Source organism: Haematobia irritans, chromosome 1, assembly GCF_050003625.1.
Source record: "Haematobia irritans isolate KBUSLIRL chromosome 1, ASM5000362v1, whole genome shotgun sequence".
In the NCBI taxonomy this organism is placed as follows: domain Eukaryota; kingdom Metazoa; phylum Arthropoda; class Insecta; order Diptera; family Muscidae; genus Haematobia; species Haematobia irritans.
This window is the reverse complement of record NC_134397.1, coordinates 248,889,530-248,913,653: the sequence shown is the minus strand read 5'-3', so window position 1 is coordinate 248,913,653 and position 24,124 is coordinate 248,889,530. Positions and strand designations below refer to the sequence as shown.

Genomic DNA, 24,124 nt, shown 5'->3' with positions numbered 1-24,124 from the left:
GGGGCTCCGGAGGTCAAATCTGGGGATCGGTTTATATGGAACTATATATAATTATGCACCGATTTCGACCAATTTTTGCATGGGTGTTTGAGGCAATATATTAACACCACGTACCAAATTTCAACTGAATGAGATGAATTTTGGTCTTCCCAGAGGCTCCTGAGTTCAAATCTGGTGATCGGTTTATATGGGGGCTGTATATAAGTATGGACCCATATGGACCAATTCTGGCACGGTGGTTAAAGATCATATACTAATACCATGTTCCAAATTTCAACCGGATTCGATGAATTTTGCTTCTCCAAAACGCACCGGAGGTCAAATCATGGGATCGGTTTATATGGGGGCTATATATAATTATAGACCGATTTCGACCAATTTTTGGATGGGTCTTTGAGGCCATATATTAACACCACGTTCCAAATTTGAACCGGATCGGATGAATTATGGACCGATGTGGACCATTTTCTGCATGGTCATTAGAGATCATATACTAACACCATGTACCAAATTTCAGCCGGATCGGATGAAATTTGCTTCTCTTAGAGGCTCTGCAAGCCAAATCTGGGGATCGGTTTATATGGAGGCTATATATAATTATGGACCGAAGTGGACCAATTTTGGCATGGTTGTTAGAGACCATGTACTAACAACATGTACCAAATTTCAGCCAGATCGGATGAAATTTGCTTCTCTTGGGGTGCGTTTATATGGGGGCTATACGTAAAAGTGGACCGTAGTAGTAGTAGGAGTAGTTTAATTGACAACTCCATATCAGTTTTATACCCTCCACCATAGGATGGGGGTATATTAACTTTGTCACTCCGTTTGTAACACATCGAAATATTGCTTGTCAGTTAGCGTAATTTGAATTTGAATATATGTATATATATATATATATATATATATATATATATATATATATATATATATATATATATATATATATATATATATATATATATATATATATATATATATATATATATATATATATATATATATATATATATATATATATATATATATATATATATATATATATATATATATATATATATATATATATATATATATATATATATATATATATATATATATATATATATATATATATATATATATATATACATATACATATATTCAAATTCAAATTACGCTAACTGACAAGCCATCGACCATTGAAACTTGGAACAAGTAGTTGTTATTGATGTAGGTCGGATGGTATTGCAAATGGGCCATATCGGTCCACTTTTACGTATAGCCCCCATATAAAGGAACCCTCAGATTTGGCTTGCGGAGCCTCTAACAGAAGCATATTTCATCCGATCCGGCTGAAATTTGGTAAATGGTGATGGTATATGGTCTCTAACAATCATGCAAAAATTGGGCCACATTGGTCCATAATTATATATAGACCCCATATAAATCGATCCACAGATTTGGCTTGCAGAGCCTCAAAGAGAAGCAAATTTTATCCGATCCGCCTGAAATTTGGTACATGGTGTTGGTATATGGTCTCTAACAACCATGCAAAAATTGGTCCACATCGGTTCATAATTATATATAGCCCCAATATAAACCGATCCATAGATTTGGCTTGCGGAGTCTCTAAGAGAAGCAAATTTCATCCAATCCGGTTGTAATTGGAACAGGGTGTTAGTATATGATCTTTAACAACCGTGCCAGAATTGGTCCATATCGGTCCATAATTATATATAGCCACCATATAAACCGTTCTCCAGATTTGACCTCCGGAGCCTCTTGGAGGAGCAAAATTCATCCGATGCGGTTCAAATGTGGAACGTGGTGTTAGTATATGGTCTCTAACATACATGCAGAAATTGGTCCATATCGGTCTATAGTTATATATAGCCGATCTCCAATAACACAAAAATTGGTCCATATCATGGTTGCCACTCGAGCCAAAAACAATCTACCAAAATTTTATTTCTATAGAAAATTTCGTTAAAATTTTATTTCTATAAAAAATTTTGTCAACATTTTATTTCTATAGAAAATTTTGTCAACATTTTATTTCTATAGAAAATTTTGTCAAAATTATATTTCTATAGAAAATTTTGTTAAAATTTTATTTCTATAGAAAATTTCGTTAAAATTTTATTTCTATAGAAAATTTTGTCAAAATTTTATTTCTATAGAAAATTTTGTCAAAATTTTCTTTGTATAGAAAATTTTGTGAAAATTTTATTTCTATAGAAAATTTTGTGAAAATTTTATTTCTATAGAAAATTTTGTTAAAATGTTATTTCTATAGAAAATTTTGTCAAACTGAATTATATACGTATTTGATCGATCTTTTTGATTTAATATATACCACGTATGGACTTACATACAATTTAGAAGAGGGTGTTAGGAGGTTTTAAGATACCTTGCCATCGGCAAGCGTTACTGCAACTTAAGTAATTCGATTGTGGATGGCAGTGTTTAGAAGAAGTTTCAACGCAATCCATGGTGGGGGGACATAACATAAGCTTCGGTCTGGCCGAAATTACGGCAGTATATACTTGTTTTTAATTTATTTTTCTACTTGTTAAGCCTATTACGCCAGGATTCCAGACGGTTCCATCGTTTTTTTTTTCGGATGGCCAGAACACCGTAAAAAAGCCAATTCGTAAAAAAGTTTTGCGAATGCCAGTACAGCCCTAGTAATAGGATTAAGGATAAAAACAAAATAGTGACAACTCCATATTTTGTTATATTATTTTTTTATTTTTCGATTACTCCAGGATTCCACACGGTTTCGTTTTTTTTATCTAGCCGTCAAATCAACAAAACCTACAAACTTAGTACACCGAAAAAAAAATCTAGTTAAAATTGTATTATTTGTTTCGAAAATTTTCCACAGCCCAATGAAATTTTCCTTTTTTCTAAGTATGCCTCAAATATTTTATAAACTAACCGTGGATATAAAGTTCAATGATCGTACACAAAAGTTCAATTTAAACTACGAGTAAAGCAAAAGAAAATTTTCGTACGATTCCCAAAATTAGTAAGAATGAACTACAGTATGGTTAAAATGACCATGATTTGGCGTCAATGATTTTTTTCTTTACTTTTTGTACATTTTTCCTTCTATGAGAGGGTGTAATTTCGTGAGTTGTAGTTTAAAAGTAAACTTTCCTGGTTTTAACAACGCTTTGTGGAAATCTCAAAATGTGGAGAATAATTTAATTCAATTTTCGTACCAGGTAGTTCATTCTTCCTATAAATAGTTTACTTTTTTGTCTGTGTAAAATAAACCCCAACTTGATGAACGAATATAAAATGTCCCACCTATTTAAGTATACAAGGTGATCCCAGTCATTACTCTTTTAGAAATGGATCCTAAATTCCTGCGCAAAACCCAAAGAAATTGCCATGGAAATCTTTGCTTCTTGGTGAAGTATTTTTGGCAAATTTTCGCAACTATCAATGAAAGTTTTCAACATTTTTTTGTATGCTAATATAACATATTAAAAAAATATAAAATATTTTATACTTATTAAATTAAATATAAAATATTAAAATTTTTTCCTGTGTATGCTAATATAAAATATTAAAAAAAAATATAAAGTATTTTATATTTATTAAGATAAATATAAAATATTATTAAAAAAATATACAATTAAAAATTTAACTAATAAAAAATATTAACATTAATTAAAAAATTACATTTAATTAAAACAAAATCAATATAAAAATTAATTGCGCCAATTATTCTTCTTTTTTAATTGAAAGTTGGTAATTAACATTCTGTAATTGGTAAATTTCAATTAAAAATTAATTGCATCAATTAATTTCGTGATTGAAGCCGAAAAAAAATTATTTTTCCGAGCTTAAAATAAATTTTTAAAATGGTTTGTAATCATTACATTATTTGTGCAGACAAGCATGTAATGCTTCCACTTAGGTTTACATGATTTCCTATCCATATCGAAACAATTGAATTCCTCTATTTTTATTTGACATTAGAAATACGATTAACTGATTTTCTTCTCTCTCGCTCTCTCTCTTTGACATCCCTAAATGTGGAGTACTTACATACATTTACACTCATAATACTCTCCCATATTGTTCGGTAAACCAGCATGTGATTTGGTCTAGAAGACGAGACGAATGGTAGGGGATAGGGTCTGATGGCTAGTGTCTCTTGTTGTAATGCTTCACCTGTCTCTTCAACAGTCACAACAAAAGTGTATGGCTACCGATGGCGGCATTGTTGTTGTTGTTGCTGATGGTGTTGCTGCTACTCAGAAAGAAACCAACAACATCAGAAGCCTCAGAAAAAAAAACACACCAGCAATCAACTCATTAATGATAACAAACACACAACAAGTAAAAGTTATGTCCAGTGGTTAAGGTCGAATTGTTAAACACCCTTGATCGTCTATTACACCTGACTATGTGTCATCGTTAGTTATCTGCTAAAATCGTCATGGTTGTTACTCCTAGTTAAAAAAAAAAGATAATCATCTTTAGCAGGCTGACAATGACCTTCATGGAGAAAGTGATGGAAATATCTTCCATAGATAGGATATTATCAATCAGTGCCATATCATGGCGCAAAAGCGTAGTTGCCAACTCGAGTCAAAAATAATCTACCAAAATTTTAAGAAAATTTTATCAAAAAAAAAAAAAAAACTACCAAATAAAATAAATTTTATTTTGCAGCCTTAGATCGAATTTTCAAAGAAATGATTTATTATTATATTTTAGAACTTGTTTTTATTATTTTATGATCACTCCTAATAGCGACAATTTGTTTGGGTGTATAAATATTCCTGCAATTATAAATGTGTCAATGTTTTAAATATTTTTAGTTTACACCAACAATGGAAAATTGCTACTTCTACAAAAAGGTAGAACTTACCCATAATGGACTTTGATAGTTTGACCTAAAACGAAAATTAAAGTTTTTAAAGATGTTAACTACATTGACTTTATAGAAAATGTATCAAAATTTTAAAATTAAAAAGAAAATTCAAATTTTTATCAAAAATTTATTCCTAGACAAAATTTTGTTAAAATTTTGTTTTTATAGATTTTCTATTCTAAAATGTTATTATTATGGAACATTTTATCAAAATTATATTCCTATAAACAATATTCTCAAAATGTTATTCCTAGAACAAAATGTTTCTATAGCATATGTTGTCAAAATTTTATTCCATAAAAAATTTTGTCGAAATTGTATTCCTAGAGAAATTTTATCAAATTTTTGTTTTTATAAAAAATTTTGTTGAAAATGTTATTCCTATTATTATAGAAAGTTTTAATTCTAGAGACATTTTTGTCAAATTGTCATTCTATAAGATATTTTGTCGAATTTTTATTCAAAACTTTATTCCTTTATTCTGTCAAAATTTTATTTTTATAGGACATTTATGTTAATACTAAAGAAAATTTTGTCAAAATTTTATTTCTATAGGAAATTTCGTTAAAATTTTACTTCCACAGACAATTTTATTTCTATAAAAAAAATTTGTAAAACTTGCATTTCTATAGAAAATTTTGTAAAAATTTTATTTCAATATACAATTTTGTACAAATTTTATTTCTATCAAACAATTTGTAAAACTTGTATTTCTATAGAAAATTTTGTCAAAATTTTATTTCTATAGAAAATTTTATCAAAATTTAATTTCTATAAAAAATTTTGTCAAAATTTTATTTCTATAGAAAATTTTGTCAACATTTTATTTCTATAGAAAATTTTGTCAAAATTATATTTCTATAGAAAATTATTACAAAATTTTGTCAAAATTTTATTTTTATTGAAAATTTTGTCAAAATTTTATTTCTATAGAAAGTGTTTACAAATTTTTATTTCTATAGACAATTTTATCAAAATGTTATTCCAAGAGAAAATTTTCTTAAAATTTCATTCTATAGAAAATTTTGTCGAAATTTAATTATTGTAGACAATTTTGTCACAATTTTATTTCTATAGAAAATTTTGTCAAAATTTTATTTCTATAAAAATTTTGTCAAAATTTTATTTCTAATAGAAAATTTTGTCAAAATTTGATGTATATAGAAAATTTTGTCAAAATTTTATTTATATAGAAAATTTTTTCAAAATTTTATTTATAGAAAATGTTGTCAAAATTTTATATCTATACAAAATTTTGTCAAAATTTTATTTCTATTGAAAATTTTGTCAAAATTTTATTTCTATAGAAAATTTTGTCAAAATTTCTATAAGAATTTTTTTAAAATGTTATCTCTATAGAAAATTTTGTCAAAATGTTATTTCTATAGAAAATTCTGTCAAAATTTTTTTAGGACATTTTGTCAAAATTTTATTTCTATAGCAAATTTCGTTAAAATTTTACTTCTACAGACAATTTTGTCACAATTTTATTTCTATAAAAAAAATTTGTAAAACTTGTATTTCTATAGAAAATTTTGTAAAAATTTTATTTCAATAGAAAATTTTATTCTATACGAAAATTTGTAAAAATTTTATTTCTATAGAAAATTTTGACAAAATTTTATTTCTATAGAAAATGTTGTCAAAATTTTAATTTTAGAAAACATTTTAAAATTTTATTTCTTTAGAAAATGTTGTCGAAAATGTTGTTCCTAGAGCAGTACAAGTTTCCAAAATTTTATTCTATAGAAAATTTTGTCAAAATTTTATTTCGATAGAAAATTTTTGTCAAACTTTTATTTCTATAGAAAATTTTGTCAAGATTTTATTCTATGCGTATTTTTTATCAAACTTTTATTTTGATAGAAAATATTCTCAAAATTTTATTCCTAGAAAAAAATTTGTGGAAATTTTATCCCTATAGAAAATTTTGTCAAAAATTTATTTCTATAGAAAACCTTGTCAAATTTTAATCCTATAGGGTATTTTGTCGAAATTTTTTTGCCTATAGACATATTTGTCAAAATGTTATTTCTACACACAAAAAATATTTTTTTATATCTTCAATCACGAAATTAATTGATCCAATTAATTTTTAGTTGAAATGTCTTCAATCACAGAAACGGAATCATTGACAAAAATTACAATTAAAAAATTATTTGAAGGTCAATTAAAAAATAATTGATCCAATTAAAAAATTAATTGATACTATTAATTTTTTGATTGATTTTTGTTTCAATTAAAAAATTGGTTCAATCAATTAAATTTTTAATTGAATATTTTTTAAAACTCAATTAAAAATTTAATTGGAAAAATGTTTGTGAATTTTTTTTTGTATGTGCGGTCACCAAACTCAACCCTGGGAAAAATTTGGAAATGTTTATCGGTATTTAAGTCCGATCCGATGGAATTTCTCCGTCGTTCGGTACGGTCGACGAAAGATGGATACATTTACAGTAGTGGACCGAATTGTTGAACCGTATCAACGCTAAAATTACGAAAAATACTCACTTTGATCATAAGCCGCAGCCAAGCCGATCCTAAATTGGTCGCTATGGACCAATTATAGACAACTTTCGCCAGGGGGTATATAGCCTCTATCTATACAAAAGTAACAATATACAATGGAAAATCTTACACAGGCCTACCCCAACGCATTTCTGCGCTTATCGCCCTAGGTTAGATTAGGTGTAGTGGCAGCTTATATTTCAGGCTCACTTAGACTATTCAGTCCATTGTGATACCACAGTGGTGAACTTCTCTCTTATAACGGAGTGCTGCCCGATTCCATGTTAAGCTCAATGACAAGGGACCTTCTTTTTATAGCCGAGTCCGAACGGCGTTCCACATTGCAGTGAAACCACTTAGAGAAGTTTTGAAACACTGAGAAATGCCACCAGCTTATCGCCCTATCTACCGTCCTATTGGACACCATATGGTCATAGGGTCATGGGTGCAAAAAATTTTTCAGTCTCTCAACAATGCTGCTGACAGGTCTGAGTTTTTCAAAGCTTCTCGAAGTGTTTTCAGCACGATACGAAACGCTAAACATAGAATGGGGCAGCACAGGGCTGCCAATAAAATTTCAAGAAAAATCGTCACTTTTTTCCGAGGAAATAGTCATAATAAAAATCTCTAATGTAAATAATTTTAAAGAAAACTAATTTTTTGCTTAAAAACAAAAGTATGTAAAAAACATTTTTATGATTAGATTTAAGGGTTTATTTAAAAATAAATATCTTTAATATTCACTTATGTCATCGGGCAATGATTTTCAAAATTTGAAAATCTTATTGATTGACTCTCTAATTAAGAGGTACAATTTTCTATAGAATTTTGATAAATTTTCCATAGAAATAAAATTTTGGCAACATTTTCTATAGAAATAAACTTTTAACAAAATTTTCTATAGAAATAAAACTTTGACAAAATTTTGTATAGAAGTAAAATTTTGACAATATTTTCTATAGAAATAAAATTTTGAGAAAATGTTCCATAGAAATAAAGTTTTCACAAAATATTCTATAGAAATAAAATTGTGACAAAATTTTCTATAGAAATAAACTTTTAACAAAATTTTCTATAGAAATAAAATTTTGACAAAATTTTCTATAGAAACAAAATTTTGACAAAATTTTCTATAGAAATAAAATTTTGACAAAATTTTCTATAGAAATAAAATTTTGACAAAATTTTCTATAGAAATAAAATTTTGATAAAATTTTCTATAGAAATAAAATGTTGACAAAATGAAAAAAAAAATTGATAAAATTTTTTATAAAAATAAAATTTGGAGAAAATTTTCTATAGAAATAAAATTTTGACAAAATTTTCTATAGAAATAAAATTTTGATAAAATTTTCTATAGAAATAAAATTTTTACAAAATTCTCTATACAAATATAATGTTGCCAAAATTTTCTATAGAAATAAAATGTTGACAAAATTTTCTATACAAATAAAATTTTGACAAAATTTTCTATAGAAATAACATTTTGACAAAATTTTTTATAAAAATAAAATTTGGACAAAATTTTCTATAGAAATAAAATTTTGACAAAATTTTCTATAGAAATAACATTTTGACAAAATTTTCTATAGAAATAAAATTTTGACAAAATTTTCTATAGAAATAAAATTTTAACAAAACTTTCCATATAAAACATTTCCTTGGAATAAAACAGCATTTTTTATATACTAACCACAAAAATTTGATCAACAACTTCAAAATATTATTTTTTTAGGTAGATTTTTGGTAAAATTTTCTTAAAATTTTTATTTTTGGCACGAATGGCAACCGTGATACTAATACTGTAGATGTAAAATGAGATATAGCAAATACTCTCGTTTGCTGGCTCTAAACATGTAAACGAACTGTTTTTTTTTTTTGAAAATTTTTGAACGGAGCTAATATCGTAATTTTTGGGGAAAAAATCGGAAAATCGGCATTTGCTATTTTTGGAGTCAAAAATCGTCAAAATGCCGATAAATCGGCAAAATTGGCAGCCCTGGGGCAGCACTCATGATAAGAGTGGTAGATACCACAGTGGACTGAAGTTTCTAAGTGGACCTAAAATAAGGGACAGCCACTATATATTATCTATTCTCACCTAATCTATCTATCGTATTCTTCTGAATTAGTAATCGTGTGATTCCTTTTTGTTTAAAATCTTAAAAATTCACTCGCTTGGAATAAATATTGTCGATTAAGATTTGTCTACGCTAGAATCCAGCATTGTCCTTGTTAACATAGTTCTCAATGTTCTCTTTCAATACACTCATGCTTTGGTGGCATCGGAGCAGGGAATGCAGGCCGCCGAGTTGGGCCTCCAATTTCAGTCGCCAACGACCAGATTTTGTAGTTGACGATGCCACAGAATATGTTGACACATCTGGACTTAAATGTAGCCGCCAAATAATCGAAAAAAAAAAATTATTTGTTTATAATTGTTATATTTTCACCCAAATATTTGAATGTTGTTATAAGTTTGCAAAGCCCTCTTTCAGAAGATATAAATGATATTTAAATTTGGCTACATTATTTGTTGTACAACTAATCTCATAAGCATTCGGTTGTATTCAATTACCCAGCAAAAAAATTTGGAAGTTCTTCCAAAGGCACAACTTTAAAAGCACTTCCAGAAGATGTACTCCCAATGATGTTCTTTATTTTAACTACACAGGAAGTTCTTTTCATTCAATTTTTTATTACATGCTTTTTTCATATTTTTAATGGGTAATTTTAACTCAATTTCAGTTTAAGAATTCATAATATGGTACGAATTATTAAAAATTTATCGAAAAAAATGCTAAATCCAATTTGAAAAAATTGTGAATTTTTGAAAATATTTGATGTCAAACGTTTCAGACAAGCATTAGAATCCATTAAAAATGATAAAAAATTATAAAAATTATTTATTTGACAAAATATCACAGAATTTTTTAATTTACATCCAAAACATTGAATTCGGATCACACCTAAAGATGTGATGCAAATTCAGTGCAACGGCTGTTGAAATGGAGGACTTCCGTCCTATGACAAGCCCATGTTAAATTCACCGCCTCTGCGTCAATTTTGCATCACTTCCGGATCCAAAAAGAACATTTTCATTACTTTTTTGGCGACGCTTTTTTTGCTGGGTACTGAATAATTATCCACCGCCAGTGGTGTAATGGTTAGCATGCCCGCCTTGCATACACAAGGTCGTTGGTTCGATTCCTGCTTCGATCGAACACCAGAAAGTTTTTCAGCGGTCGATTATCCCACCTCAGTAATGCTGGTGACATTTCTGAGCGTTTCAAAGCTTCTCAAAGTGGTTTCACTGTAATGTGGAAAGCCGTTCGGACTCGGCTATAAAAAGGAGGTCCCTTGTCATTGAGCTTAACATGGAATGGACACTCAGCACTCAGTGTTAAGAGAGACGTTCACCAATATGGTATCACAATGGACTGAATAGTCTAAGTGAGCCTGATAAATCGGGCTGCCACCAAACCTAACCTAACCTTTCCACCGCCGAATAGACTCATTTATATCGCCTTAGCCGTCAATTAATTCGAACAGGAAATTCTACAGGAAAATTGCACACCATGTGGCGTTTTCAAGATTGATTTTTGATGAAGGTATTCATCACCACGTTATCTTCAGGGGATATGAGTAACACGGCTTTTGAGTAACATGATAGCCAAGTGCTTGGAAAATTCGTCACGGAGGCGTATTCTCTAACAAATATGCCAAATTGGGGAAGAACCTGTATTGTCGATATCTCTTTCTCAATTTAGCTTAACCCTATTTAGTTCTTAATTTTATAATAGAATTTCCTAGAGATACAGGCTGAGGTCAAGGATATGGGCAACATACAAACATGAATTTCTTTCAATGACATCATTGATGATTTTGCTTCAGTGCTTTCAGTTTTTTGCATTGGGATGTCATTGCCTCATCGATCATTTTCCCCTACCTATCATTCTTGCCTAAAGGGTGGTGATTATACTCAATTCTCATTCATTTGTATATTACCTTTCCTGCCAAAGGGAAGCCATAAAACTGGCAAAAAATATCCATGTCCTTGACTTTAAATGCTTTGTGTATTGTTGCTATACCTCAGTGAAGTCATACAATTGAATGATCACTTGCAAGGATCACTTACGTTCGAACGTGTCATTAATCCCTTTACTGGTATTTCCGGTACAAAACACAATGTAAAGGTTATCCATACATCCATCTATCTACCATTCAATCAATTGCAAGTCAATTTCCAGATGTTATGCAATTTTTCGGAAGATCATTTGTGTTAGCCAGAGTTATTGGTCGTAGTTGTAGGGTATGCTCGACAGTTTTTATGGAAGGGTCATAAACATAGAAGATGTGTTAATTTCCACACATACACAAATATGGTCAACAAAAAAAAAAGAACTAAACGGCAGCAGCAGCAACAACTTACTACCATTTTAACGATCGCCCAACGATGGTTATGGTGGTGCTGAGCTGATGGTGCAAGAATGACAACACCGGCAGCACCAGCAGTCAGTAACAAACACCAACAACCCTATTAACACTGTCCATCCAGACAGACACACATATATCCCAGCCCAGCCATCCGTTGAAGGCATGTTAATGCTTCAATAGTAACAAGTATTGCCTCTTCCCAGATATGGGAAAAAGAAAAGCAAGCAAAAAACGCAGAGCTATCCCATGTTATCGTTGGTGTTGATGATGATGATGATGATCATCATCATGATGACAACAACGATGATGGTGATCATGATGACCAGTGGTCTGCTAAGTCTACCTACATTCGTTGTACCTGTCGACCACTTGAACACGTTTCCAAAAGTGCACAACAAATACAGAACCATTCCAGGTTGAACAACAACAACAACACCAAGAACACTTATGGAAAAGGTAACCACACCAAAGCAACAAAGGAGGCAGAAAAAAAATCGTCAACACCAACAACATTGACACCCGTTCTGCTAAAGAACACTGGACAACAGCCCCCAATCCAAAGCCCAGACTGTTGGTAACAACATAACCCTGATCGTCCCAAAAACGTTTCCTGCAGTCACTCACTGTTGGCGGCCAATGTTGTTGCTATGCCTTTTGCTGTCAATTTAGGCCATGTTTAGTTTCGCTTATTTGGCTGCATAACAAGCTCAGGTTTTATTTTTCCCGGCTATTCTGTTTTATTTTTGTTTTTTTTTTTACAAAAACGTACAGTGTCTGGGCATTTCCATGGTTAAATGGTATTTCCAGTTGAGTTATTTTGCTGAATTCGGGCCATATATATAGAAAATTTTGTCGACATTTTTTCTATAGAAAATTTTCTCAAAATGTTTTCTATAGGAAATTTTGTCAAAACTTTATTTCTATAGAAAATTTTGTCAAATTTTTATTTCTATAGAAAATTTTGTCAAATTTTTATTTCTTTAGAAAATTTTGTCAAAATTTTATTTCTATGGAAAATTTTGTCAAAATTTTATTTCTATGGAAAATTTTGTCAACATTTTATTTGTATAGAAAATTTTGTCAAAATTTTATTTCTATAAAAAATTTTGTCAAAATGTAATTTCTATAGAAAATTTTGTCAAAATTTTATTTCCTTAGAAAATTTTGTCAAAATTTTATTTCTATAAAATTTTGTCAAAATTTTATTTCTATGGAAAATTTTGTCAACATTTTATTTGTATAGACAATTTTGTCAAAATTTTATTTCTATAAAAATTTTTCTCAAACTATTTTCTACAGAAATTGTCAATTTCTGTTTTATATTATGTCAAAATTTTTTTCCATAGAAAATTTTGTCAAAATTTACACCTATAGAATATTTTGTCAAAATTTATTCGTATAGAATATTTTGCCAAAAATTTTTTTTAATAGAAAATTTTGTCAAAATTTTATTTCTATAGAACATTTTGTCAAAATTTACATCTATAGAATATTTTGTCAAAATTTATATCTATAGAAAATTTTGTCAAAATTTTATTTTTACAAAAAATGTTGTAAATTTTTTGGCAAAATTGTTTTCTCGCAAAATTTTGGAATTTGTTTTCTATAGAAAATTTTGTCATAATTTTATTTCTACAGAAAATTTTTTAAAAATTTTATTTCTATAGAAAATATTGTCAAAATTTACTTCTATAGAAAATTTTGTCAAAATTTACCTCTACAGAGAATTTGGCAAAAAATTTTTTTTCTATAAAAAAAATTGTCAAATTTGTTTTTTTCTATAAAAAAATTTGTCAAAATTTTATTTCTATAGAAAATTTTGTTAAAATTTTATTTCTTTAGAAATTTTTTTGTAAAATTTTTTTTCTATAGAAAAAATTTTGTCCAAATTGTTATTTGCAAAAATTTTTTAAATTAGTTTTTTTTTGCAAAATTTTGAAAAGATTTTTTTTATAGAAAATTTTGTCAACATTTTTTCTATGGAAAATTTTGTAAAAAATTTTATTTCTATAGAAATTTTGTCAATATTTTATTTCAATATAAAAATTTGTCAAAATTTTTTTCTATAGAAAATATTTTGTTAAAATTGTTATTTGCAAAATTGTTTATACCCTCCACCATAGGATGAGGGGTATATTAACTTTGTCATTCCGTTTGTAACACATCGAAATATTGCTCTAAAACCCCATAAAGTATATATATGTATTCTGGGTCGTGGTGAAATTCATAGTCGATCTAAGCATGTCCGTCCGTCCGTCTGTTGAAATCACTCTAACTTCCGAACGACTTGAAACTTGGCACAAGTAGTTGTTATTGATGTAGGTCGGATGGTATTGCAAATGGGCCATATCGGCCCACTTTTACGTAGAGCCCCCATATAAACCGACGCTCAGATTTGGCTTGCGGAGCCTCTTGGAGGAGCAAAACTCATCCGATCCGGTTGAAATTTGGTACATGGTGTTAGTATCCGGTCTCTCATAACCATGCAAAAATTGGTCCAAATCGGTCCATAATTATATACAGCCCCCTATATAAACCGATCCCCCAATTTGGCTTGCGGAGCTTCTAAGAAAAGCAAATTTCATCCGATCCGGCTGAAATTTGGTACATAGTGTTAGTATATGGTCTCTAACAACCATGCAAACTTTGGTTCACATCGGTCAATAATCATATATCATGGATGAGCAAAATTCATCCAATTTCATCCAGAAAAATTTTAGCCCCCCCCCCCAGAATTTGAAAACCTATTTACGATTTTTCATTTTTATAAAAATTAAACAAGTACAACGCACAAAGTTCCACTAAAGTCTTTCATGCACAATCGAATTTGAATAATTTGTACCATTTTATTTATTCTTACTCTTTTTTTAAATATTTAAAAAAAGAAAACAAAAAATTACGCATTTAAATATAAAAAATGAAGTAAAAAACTTCCTTTGTAGTTAAAATAGTTAACTTCTTTGTGAAGACATTTTTGGAAGTGCTTTTAAAGTTGTGCCTTTAGAACAACTCCCAATTTTTTGCTGGGAAAAGTGTGGAACTACCCTACGGGAAATGGATCAACCACAGAACTGGTACAGGACTAGTCCCTGGTGTGTATGGACCAGTCCCAGTTCTGATCAAAACGTATGGGGTCCCTTCCACTTTAACATGGGTTTGTCATTGACGGAGTAAACTTACATTTTAGGACGCGTCTTGGACTCATCCCAAACGACACGTCCTGGGGGTAATTTAGCAGGAGCAACTCATAAACAGGTCCTCAGGAACCAGTCTCGGACAAACTCTTAGAAATCTCTTTCTATTTGGGCTCCTAATCGAACCCGAAATGAAAAAAAAACTTGAAATATGTCGAACAAAAGGTTATTCTGATAATTTTATTTCACTAAATGTGAAAATTGCAACTAACTGGAGCACAGGTACCAGTTCTGTGATAGGTCCGTCAGTGGCAATTTGAACCAATTTCCCGTAGGGTACTTTTAGTTGATTTATTATAAATTGATTGTTGAGCTATTTTGATGTCTATTTTTTTATTCAATTTTATGAAATAAAACATTAGTTGACCTATAAGTTCAGTCTATAAAGTTTTAGCTAGGGGGCCTATAGCCCCCCCTAGGAAAATTGTCTAGCTACGCTAATGGCCCCCATATAAACCGATCCCCAGATTTGACCTCTATTGGAGGAGCAAAATTCATCCGACCCGGTTGAAATTTGGTACGTGGTGAACAACCAGGCCAAAATTGGTCCATATCGGTCTATAGTTATATATAGCCGATCCCCAAAAATAATCAACAAAAATTTTATTTCTATAGAAAATTTTGTCAAAATTTTATTACTATAAAAAATTTTGTCAACATTTTATTACTATATAAATTTTTGTCAAGATTTTATTTCTATAGAAAATTTTGTCAAACTGAATTATTTACGTATTTTTCTTGTTTAATATATACCCCGTATGGACTAACTTACAATTGAGAACACGGTGGTAAGAAGTTTTAAGATACCTTGCCATCGGCAAGTCTTACAGCAACCCAAGTAATTCGATTGTGGATGTCTATGCAATCCGTGGTGCATAAAATTCGGCCTGGCCGAACTTATGGCCGTATATACTTGTTAAACTTGTTTTTTAGCAAAATTTTGTCAAATTTTATTTCTGTAGAAAAGTTTGTCAAAAAAATTTTCTATAGAAAATTTTGTCAAAATTTACTTCTATAGAAAATTTTGTTAAAATTTTATTTCAATAGAAAAATTTGTCAAAATTTGTTTCTATACAAAATGTGGCCAATTTTTTCTAATTAAAATTTTCTCACAATGTTTTTCTATAGAAAATTTTATTTCTATAGAAAATTTTGTCAAAATTTTATTTCTATAAAAAATTTTGTCAAAATTTTGTTTCTATAGAAAATTTTGTCCAAATTTTATTTCTATAGAAAATTTTGTCAAATTTACTTCTATGGAAAATTTTGTCAATTTTTTTTTCTATAGACAAATTTGTCAATTTTTTTCTAATTAAAATTTCGTCAACATTTTTCTTCTATAGAAAATTTTCTCAAAATGTTTTTCTATAGAAATTGTCATTTTTTTTTTTGGAAAAATTGTGTCAAAATTTTTTTCTATTGAAAATTTTGTCTAAATTTTATTTCTATAGAAAATTTTGTCAAAATTTTATTTCTATATAAAATTTTTTAAAAATTTTATTTCTATAGAAAATTTTGTCAAAATTTAATTTCTATAGACAATTTGGTCAAAATTTTATTTCTGTAGAAAATTTTGTCAAAATTTTATTTCTATAGAAAATGTTGTCAAATTTTTATTTCTATAGAAAATTTTGTCAATTTTTTATCTATAGAAAATTTTGTCAAAACTTTATTTCTATAGAAAATTTTGTCAAAATTGTATTTCTATAGAAAATGTTGTCAAAATTTTATTTCTATAGAAAATTTTGTCAAAACTTTATTTCTATAGAAAATTTTGTCAAAATTTTATTTCTAAAGAAAATTTTGTCAAAATTCTATTTCTATAGAAAATTTTGTCAAAATTTTGTTTCTATAGAAAATTTTGTCAAAACTTCATTTCTATAGAAAATTTTGTCAAAATTTTATTTCTAAAGAAAATTTTGTCAAAATTTTATTTTTAAGAAAATTTTGCCAAATTTTTTCTGCAGAAAATTTTGTCAAAATTTTATATCCATAGAAAATTTTGTCTAAATTTTATTTCTATAGAAAATTCTGTCAACATTTTATTTCTATAGAAAAATTTGTCAAAATTTTATTTCTATAGAAAATTGTGTCAAAATTTTATGTCTATAGAAAATTTTGTCAAAACTTTATTTCTATGGAAAATTTTGTCAAAATTTTATTTCTATAGAAAATTTTGTCAAAACTTTATTTCTATAGAAAATTTTGTCAAAATTTTATTTCTATAGAAAATTTTGTCAAAACTTTATTTCTATAGAAAATTTTGTCAAAATTTTATTTCTATAGAAAATTTTGTCAACATTTTATTTGCTTAGAAAATTTTATCAAAATTTTATTTGCTTAGAAAATTTGGACAAAATTTTATTTGTTTAGAAAATGTGGACAAAATTTTATTTTTTTTTTATTATATTTTGCCGAGCCCGTCGTAAAACTAGGAAAAACACGACTAATGTACGCGTTAGAATTGTTGTTGTATCCTGGAAACCAGTTTCTGTTAATTGTCATATGTTGTAGTTGACTGTAGAAACAATAAGCATTGTTCGACTGTTCACCACTTAGGTGAATTCTAACAAATTAGCTTTCTAAAAATAAATTTCGTGTTGTTGCATTACTATGTAACAAAACGAAATAAAAATAAGATTAAGGGACTCGTAAGTTATATGAAAAGATGATGTACAGTGGGAGAAAAGATGATTCAATTTGTAAGAGGAAATTTCCCAAATGTTTTCTCCATAAGGAGTTAGCATAAAGGGCCCAAAATTGAGTTATCTCTCCCAGCCAGATCTATACTAAAGGCTGTGGAAAGGTTCATTCGCCCGAACCGAAACATGTACAGTCCAGGCGTGTATAGATTGGTATCTGGCGTTTTCTTTCCAATGGCTCTATTAACCATGTTCCTTAATCTATATCTGTCCATAAAGCTCGAAAAATAATTGTATAATTAGATATAATGCATTTGGACGTCAATTGCCTGTTTCGGTATCAGGCTAACATGTAATATAATTCGGCAAAATTTTATTTCTATAGAAAAATTTGTCAATTTTTTGTCTATAGAAAATTTTTCTCAAAATGTTTTCTATAGAAATTGTCATTTTCTTTTTGAGAAATTGTGTCAACATTTGTTTCTATAGAAAATTTTGTCAAAATTGTATTTCTATAGAAAATTGTCAAAGTTTCTATAGAAAATTTCGTCAAAATTTTATTTCTATAGAAAATTTTGTCAAAATTTTATTTCTATAGAAAATTTTGTCAAAATTTTATTTCTATAGAAAATTTTCTCAAAATTTTGTCAAAATTTTATTTCTATAGAAAATTTTGTCAAAACTTTATTTCTATAGAAAATTTTGTCAAAATTTTATTTCTATAGAAAATTTTGTCAACATTTTATTTGCTTAGAAAATTTTATCAAAATTTTATTTGCTTAGAAAATTTGGACAAAATTTTATTTGTTTAGAAAATTTGGACAAAATTTTATTTTTTTTTTATTATATTTTGCCGAAATCTTTTCGGCAAAATTTTATTTCTATAGAAAAATTTGTCAATTTTTTGTCTATAGAAAATTTTTCTCAAAATGTTTTCTATAGAAATTGTCATTTTTTTTTGAGAAATTGTGTCAACATTTGTTTCTATAGAAAATTTTGTCAAAATTGTATTTCTATAGAAAATTGTCCAAGTTTCCATAGAAAATTTTGTCAAAATTTTATTTCTATAGAAAATTTTGTCAAAATTTTATTTCTATAGAAAATTTTATCAAATTTTTATTTCTATAGAAAATTTTGTCAAATCCTCTGCACTCCACAAAATGAATGTCGACTTGGAGGAGAAAATTGCAGATTCCTTATTGGAACTTCTTCAAGACATGAATGTAGTTCATATAAACTTGATAGAGAACGTTACAGATACCTTTTGGCAAAGAAATCCTCCGTCCCTGTCAAATTGGAGGAGAAATTGCAGATTCCTTTTGGCAAAGAAGTCCTCTGTAGTCCATGAGATGAACATAGTTCCTGTCAACTTGGAAAGGAAAGATCCATGTCTCATTTGGCATAGAAGTCATCTATAGTTCTAGACATGATTATGGCTGTTTTCTTTTAGCACTGGATACCCTAAGCCGTGAAGGACTACAAGAAAACAAAGTACTCGTTTATCCAGGACATCTCCAAAAATATGCAACACTGGCATCAGCTGTTTGAAAATAATCACAGAAAAGAAGTGAAATCTTACATTTTTAATTTATGAAATGCTCAAATAGTAATAAATATTGACTGCTTCGATTATTTACGACACTATACCACTTTTAATTACATGTTTTTCGATAAATTAGTCACAATAAATTGCTATTGTGAATCAAAGAAGCGTCACTTTATCAAAATACAATCTGGCAACACGGGCGCGACTTGCACTCATGAGATGTTCTGGATAGCCCATACAAATGTTGCATCCAGTGCTAAAAGAAAACAGCCCTATTGTAGTTTCTTTTACTTTAGATGAAAAGGTTGCCGATTCTATTTGACAAAGAGATCCCTGTAATCCAAGACATGAATGTAGTTCCTGTCATCTTGGAGGAGAATGAGGAAAGAGACCTTCCACGGCAAACCTATGTAGTTGATTTGTCAATTTGGAGGAGAATGTTGCAGATTCTTTTTGGCAAAGAGGTCCTCTGTAGTCCAAGACATGAATGAAGTTCCTGTCTACTTGGAAAAGAAAGATTCATGTCTCATGGCATGGCATAAAGTCCAAGACATTAATGTAGTTCCTGTCAACTTGGGGGAGAAAGTTACAGATACCGTTTATCAAAGAAGTCCTCAGTCAACTTGGAAGAGAATGTTGCAGATTCTGTTTGGCAAAGATGTCCTCTGTTGTCCATGACATGAATGTAGGTCCTTTCAACTTGGAGAAGAAAGTTACAAATTCTTTTTGGAAACAAAGTCCTCACCAGTCCCAGGCATAAATGTAGTTCCTTTCAACTTGGGGGAGTAAGCTGCAGAATCCTTTGGGCCCTAAGAGAGGGAAGTTAAATATTAATCCTCACCTAATATTCCTTGAAATATTTGACCAGTACCATTCTTTCCTTATAGTCACTAGAAATTTCTCTATACTACAACGATCTATTCTTTGTACTCCCATTATTCACTTAGGGCTGGATCTATTTAGATTAGAAATTCCATCTCGCTTGGATTACATTGCAAGTTGGGATTGTTTTTCCATTCTATAAAATAAACAACAAAACTTCCCATTACATTTGCAGATTCATCATGAGGAGAATTGAGCGATCGAATATAATCATCCATGCAAAACGTCCCATGCCCACCATCAATACAAAATGGTTTATTTATCTATTGCTAATATTTATGAACTCCTTGTGGATTGATGGCATAGAGATGCGACAACATCAAGATGAACAAATAAACGAAGCGGGCCACCATCATAGGAGAGGTATTGGAAGTGGTTCCTCTTACGAGATATATGCGCGAAACAACAATAACCTTAACCATCAAAATCATCTTCATCAACACCAGCATCAGCACCATAATAAAAATGACCATGGAGGGGGTCATCAAAATGCTTTTGGTGGTAATGGTGGAAATGGCAATGGACGAGGAGGTCGCAAGAAGGGAGGCCAACGTCATGGTCGTCGTAAGGGCCATAGGAAACAAAATCGTTCCTATCATCCCGATGACAATATCTCGCTGTGGATCAGTGAACAGCAGCTGAAAATGTTAACGGGTAAAGTACGACGGCAACGTCTTCTCAAAATGGCAAAGACTGAAAATAGGTTGTACTCTCTTAGCTCTATTCTTTCCCCAGGGCTATGTCCAAGGTCCCGTTTATGCCATACACAATGGTGATGTTATGAATGATATACGGGATGGAAGAATTTATAATTATTTGGTTATACCACCGGAAGTGGATCATGTGAATTTCACATGGAAGGCGGGACATCGTAAATATTTCTATCATTTCGATTTGTTACAATCAATGGATGAGAGTATACTCAAGGCCCCCACGGTATCCATAAAGATCAAGGGTCGCATACCCAAAGAAGAGAAAAGTAAGTAGACCAATAGATTGCCAAGACTCCCAAGAGATTGATGTCATTTTTTTGTTTGTTTACCATTTTCCGCTCTGGTAAGATTTCAGTGTATTCCTGCCTTGCAGTGGTAATAATTCCGGTACTGCTATGTTCAATGTTGGCCTTACCATACTGAATCGCAGTAATGAACCGCTACCGGGCACACCAATACGTTTGAATTTCAAAAAGCAGTGTGCACATAGAGGTGTGTATGACAACCCCGACACATCCAATCCCACACAAAAAAACACCTCTCTCCAAGGTAGTGTATACTCATGTTCCTCTATTTTTCTGTTTCCTATCCAAACCTTGATCCTTCCGATTATATGTGACCATGTTGAATAAAAGTAGAACTTAATTGTAGTTAAGTTGGAGTAGAAAGTATGCAAAAATAATTTCGTTTGGTGGAAAGTCCTGAAGGTGTGAAATAATTTTGGTGGAATGTCAACTTGTGGAAAGATTCCCATTTCCACAAAAGCAATACACTCCTTAGGGCTGGTCAATTGCATGAATTATCTCCTCCTAGGTTTGGTTAAGTAAGATGACCCTCTGTTGTTCTATGGTTCATTTATATTTCGTTCATCAGGAGTTGAGAATTACTCAACTCTGGACCCTTCACATGAAGGCCTTAAATTCGGGCACCGTAGGATGGTGCCTCCTTTTTATTCGTTAGTGTGGGTAGCTTATTTGCCAGGTCCACCGAAATTGTTCTCCAAAGAGCTGTTCCCCCAATGTAAGACTTTATTACTTCATAATAGTGGCGAAGGTCCGTCAAATGGCCACCAATGCCATGTTCATAGGATCATGTCCTTTTCACGAAATTTTGATTAATGAAATGGCAGAGTGGCCGTCTTATGTCTTCGAAAACCTTTACGAATTCAAATGATGAACTTTATCCTTAACGGGATACCAAACGAAGTAGTGGAAAGGTGTTAAACTCCAAGATCTTGATGGTTTTTCGCGATCACTTTTTCGAGAGATAACACGGCCCGGAAAAATTTCCCGTAAAATAGAAATGAGTTGTTGTTGTAACAGTTTGTTGTGTTATCATCCATTTTTGAGGTTTTGGTAAATCAGCTTGTATCCAGATCAAGGAATTCTGCGACTAAGATGGAATACATCCAGTTCTTGATTATAGATAGGACACAGGTGAGCTACCCTAATACCAATCATGTATAGGTATGAATTCAGGCCACTGTAATTGTCTGATCTATGTTGGACCCTGGTTTTCTCCTCCTTCGTAGGTCTGATGGGCATTGCCCTCTTATGATCAGTCTAGACTATAAGTTTATCGCAGATGTTGGTCACACTATAAGTTATGCCCTAAGTTAAACTCGATACTGCAGCTGTTTAATGGCATCGATAACACATTTATCGATTATTTACTCATCGACGACAATTCCTAGCGATTAGCCACTCTGTAAGATTCTTTACAAACGCAAACATTACGTTCAGATAAACTTATAGTCTGGATGGCACATTAAAGAGCTTCCTGCAGGATTTCTTCATTACTTAACTCCGTAGACCGCCATGGTGGCCGAATTCTCCTCCTGTGCTTTCCTGTAGAGTATGCAGAGCCGTACCAAACTTATAGTCTGGACGGCACATAAAAGAGCTTCCTGCAGGATTTCCTCATTACTTAACTCCGTAGACCACCATAGTGACCGAATTCTCCTCCTGTGCTTTCCTGTAGAGTATGCAGAGCCGTACCATCAGCTGTTTCGATTGAGTCATCAAGAATGTCATCTTCACAGCACTCTCGGTGACTCTAGCAACAATCCTCGGTTCAACTTTCGAAAGTTTTGAGGTTGTAAAAACCTTATACGGCACACAATGTTCTCCCATGACCGCATCTTTGGTACCTGTCACGAGTTGGCAAAAAGATCTGTTCATGTTTGACTCACATGGATTGTCCATCTCGGAGTCCTCAGTGACTCTCGCAACAACCATCGGTTCAACTTTCGTAAGTTTTGAGGGTGTAGAAACTTTCTAACGCATGTCATTGTGCTCAGTGATAAGAGAGTTCACCAAAGTGGTAACACAATGGACTGAATAGCCTAAGTGAGCCTGATACATCGGGCTGCCAGCTAACCTACCACATACAAAGTTCTTCCATGTCCGCATCTTTGGTATCTGTCTCAACTTCTCAGGAAGAACCGAGGATAGAGGAATGTTCCGTCTCGCAGACCTTCGGCTGATCGCTTTTGTAAAAACCTTATCCGGCACACAATGTTCTCCCATGACTGAATCTTTGGTATCTGTCACGACTTGGTAAGAAGATCTGGTAATGTCTGACTCAGATGGAGGATTGTCCATCTCGGAGTCCTCAGTGTCTTTCGGAGTCCTTAGTGACTCTCGCAAAAACCGTCGGTTCAACTGTCGTAAGTTTTGAGGGTGTAAAAACTTTCTACCGCATACAAAGTTCTTCTAGGTCTGCATCTTTGGTATCTGTCTCAACTTCTCAAGAAGATCCGAGGATAGAGGAATGTTCCGACTCGCAGACCTTCGGCTGATCGCTTTTGTAAAAACCTTACCCCGCATACGATGTTGTCCCATGACCGCATATTTGGTATCTGTCACGACTTGGTAAGAAAATCTGGTAATGTCTGACTCAGATGGAGGATTGTCCGTCTCGGTGTCCTCAGTATCTCTCGGAGTCCTTAGTAACTCTTGCAACAACCCTCGGTTCGACTTTCGTACGTTTTGAGGGTGTAGAGACTTTCCACCGCATACAAAGTTCTTCCATGTCCGGATCTTTGGTATCTGTCTCAACTTCTCATGAAGATCCGAGGATGGAGGAATGTTTCGTCTTGGAGTCCTTCGGCCGATCGCTTTTGTGTACCTTCATATGGATATAATGGAATGGAAACTCAGGGCCGTTTCTTGGCTAGATGCGGCAAAAACTGTATGTTCAATATGAATACCGCATGTCATCTTGGTCCTCTCATCTCAACCAAAGGGCAACCTTTCAATCAACCTTTGAATGATCTGGGTTACATTCCTTTAGTCCGTTAACTATAGAATCGACAGTTTGCAGGT

General features: G+C 31.0%; 1 protein-coding gene across 4 annotated transcripts in view; it reads left to right on the top strand.

Moving 5' to 3' along the window:
• shf (WNT inhibitory factor 1) overlaps positions 1 to 24,124 on the top strand; it is a 46,753-nt gene that overhangs the window by 4,501 nt on the left and 18,128 nt on the right. For 3 of the 4 annotated variants that reach the window (XM_075288592.1, XM_075288594.1, XM_075288596.1), the window contains 3 exons: positions 20,261 to 20,739; positions 20,804 to 21,064; positions 21,147 to 21,347. In XM_075288592.1, coding sequence (XP_075144707.1) covers positions 20,268 to 20,739; positions 20,804 to 21,064; positions 21,147 to 21,347 — 934 coding nt within the window. In that variant the 5' untranslated portion in view covers positions 20,261 to 20,267. The remainder of the gene's footprint in view (positions 1 to 20,260; positions 20,740 to 20,803; positions 21,065 to 21,146; positions 21,348 to 24,124) is intronic. The other variant, XM_075288598.1, reaches the window with a different exon arrangement.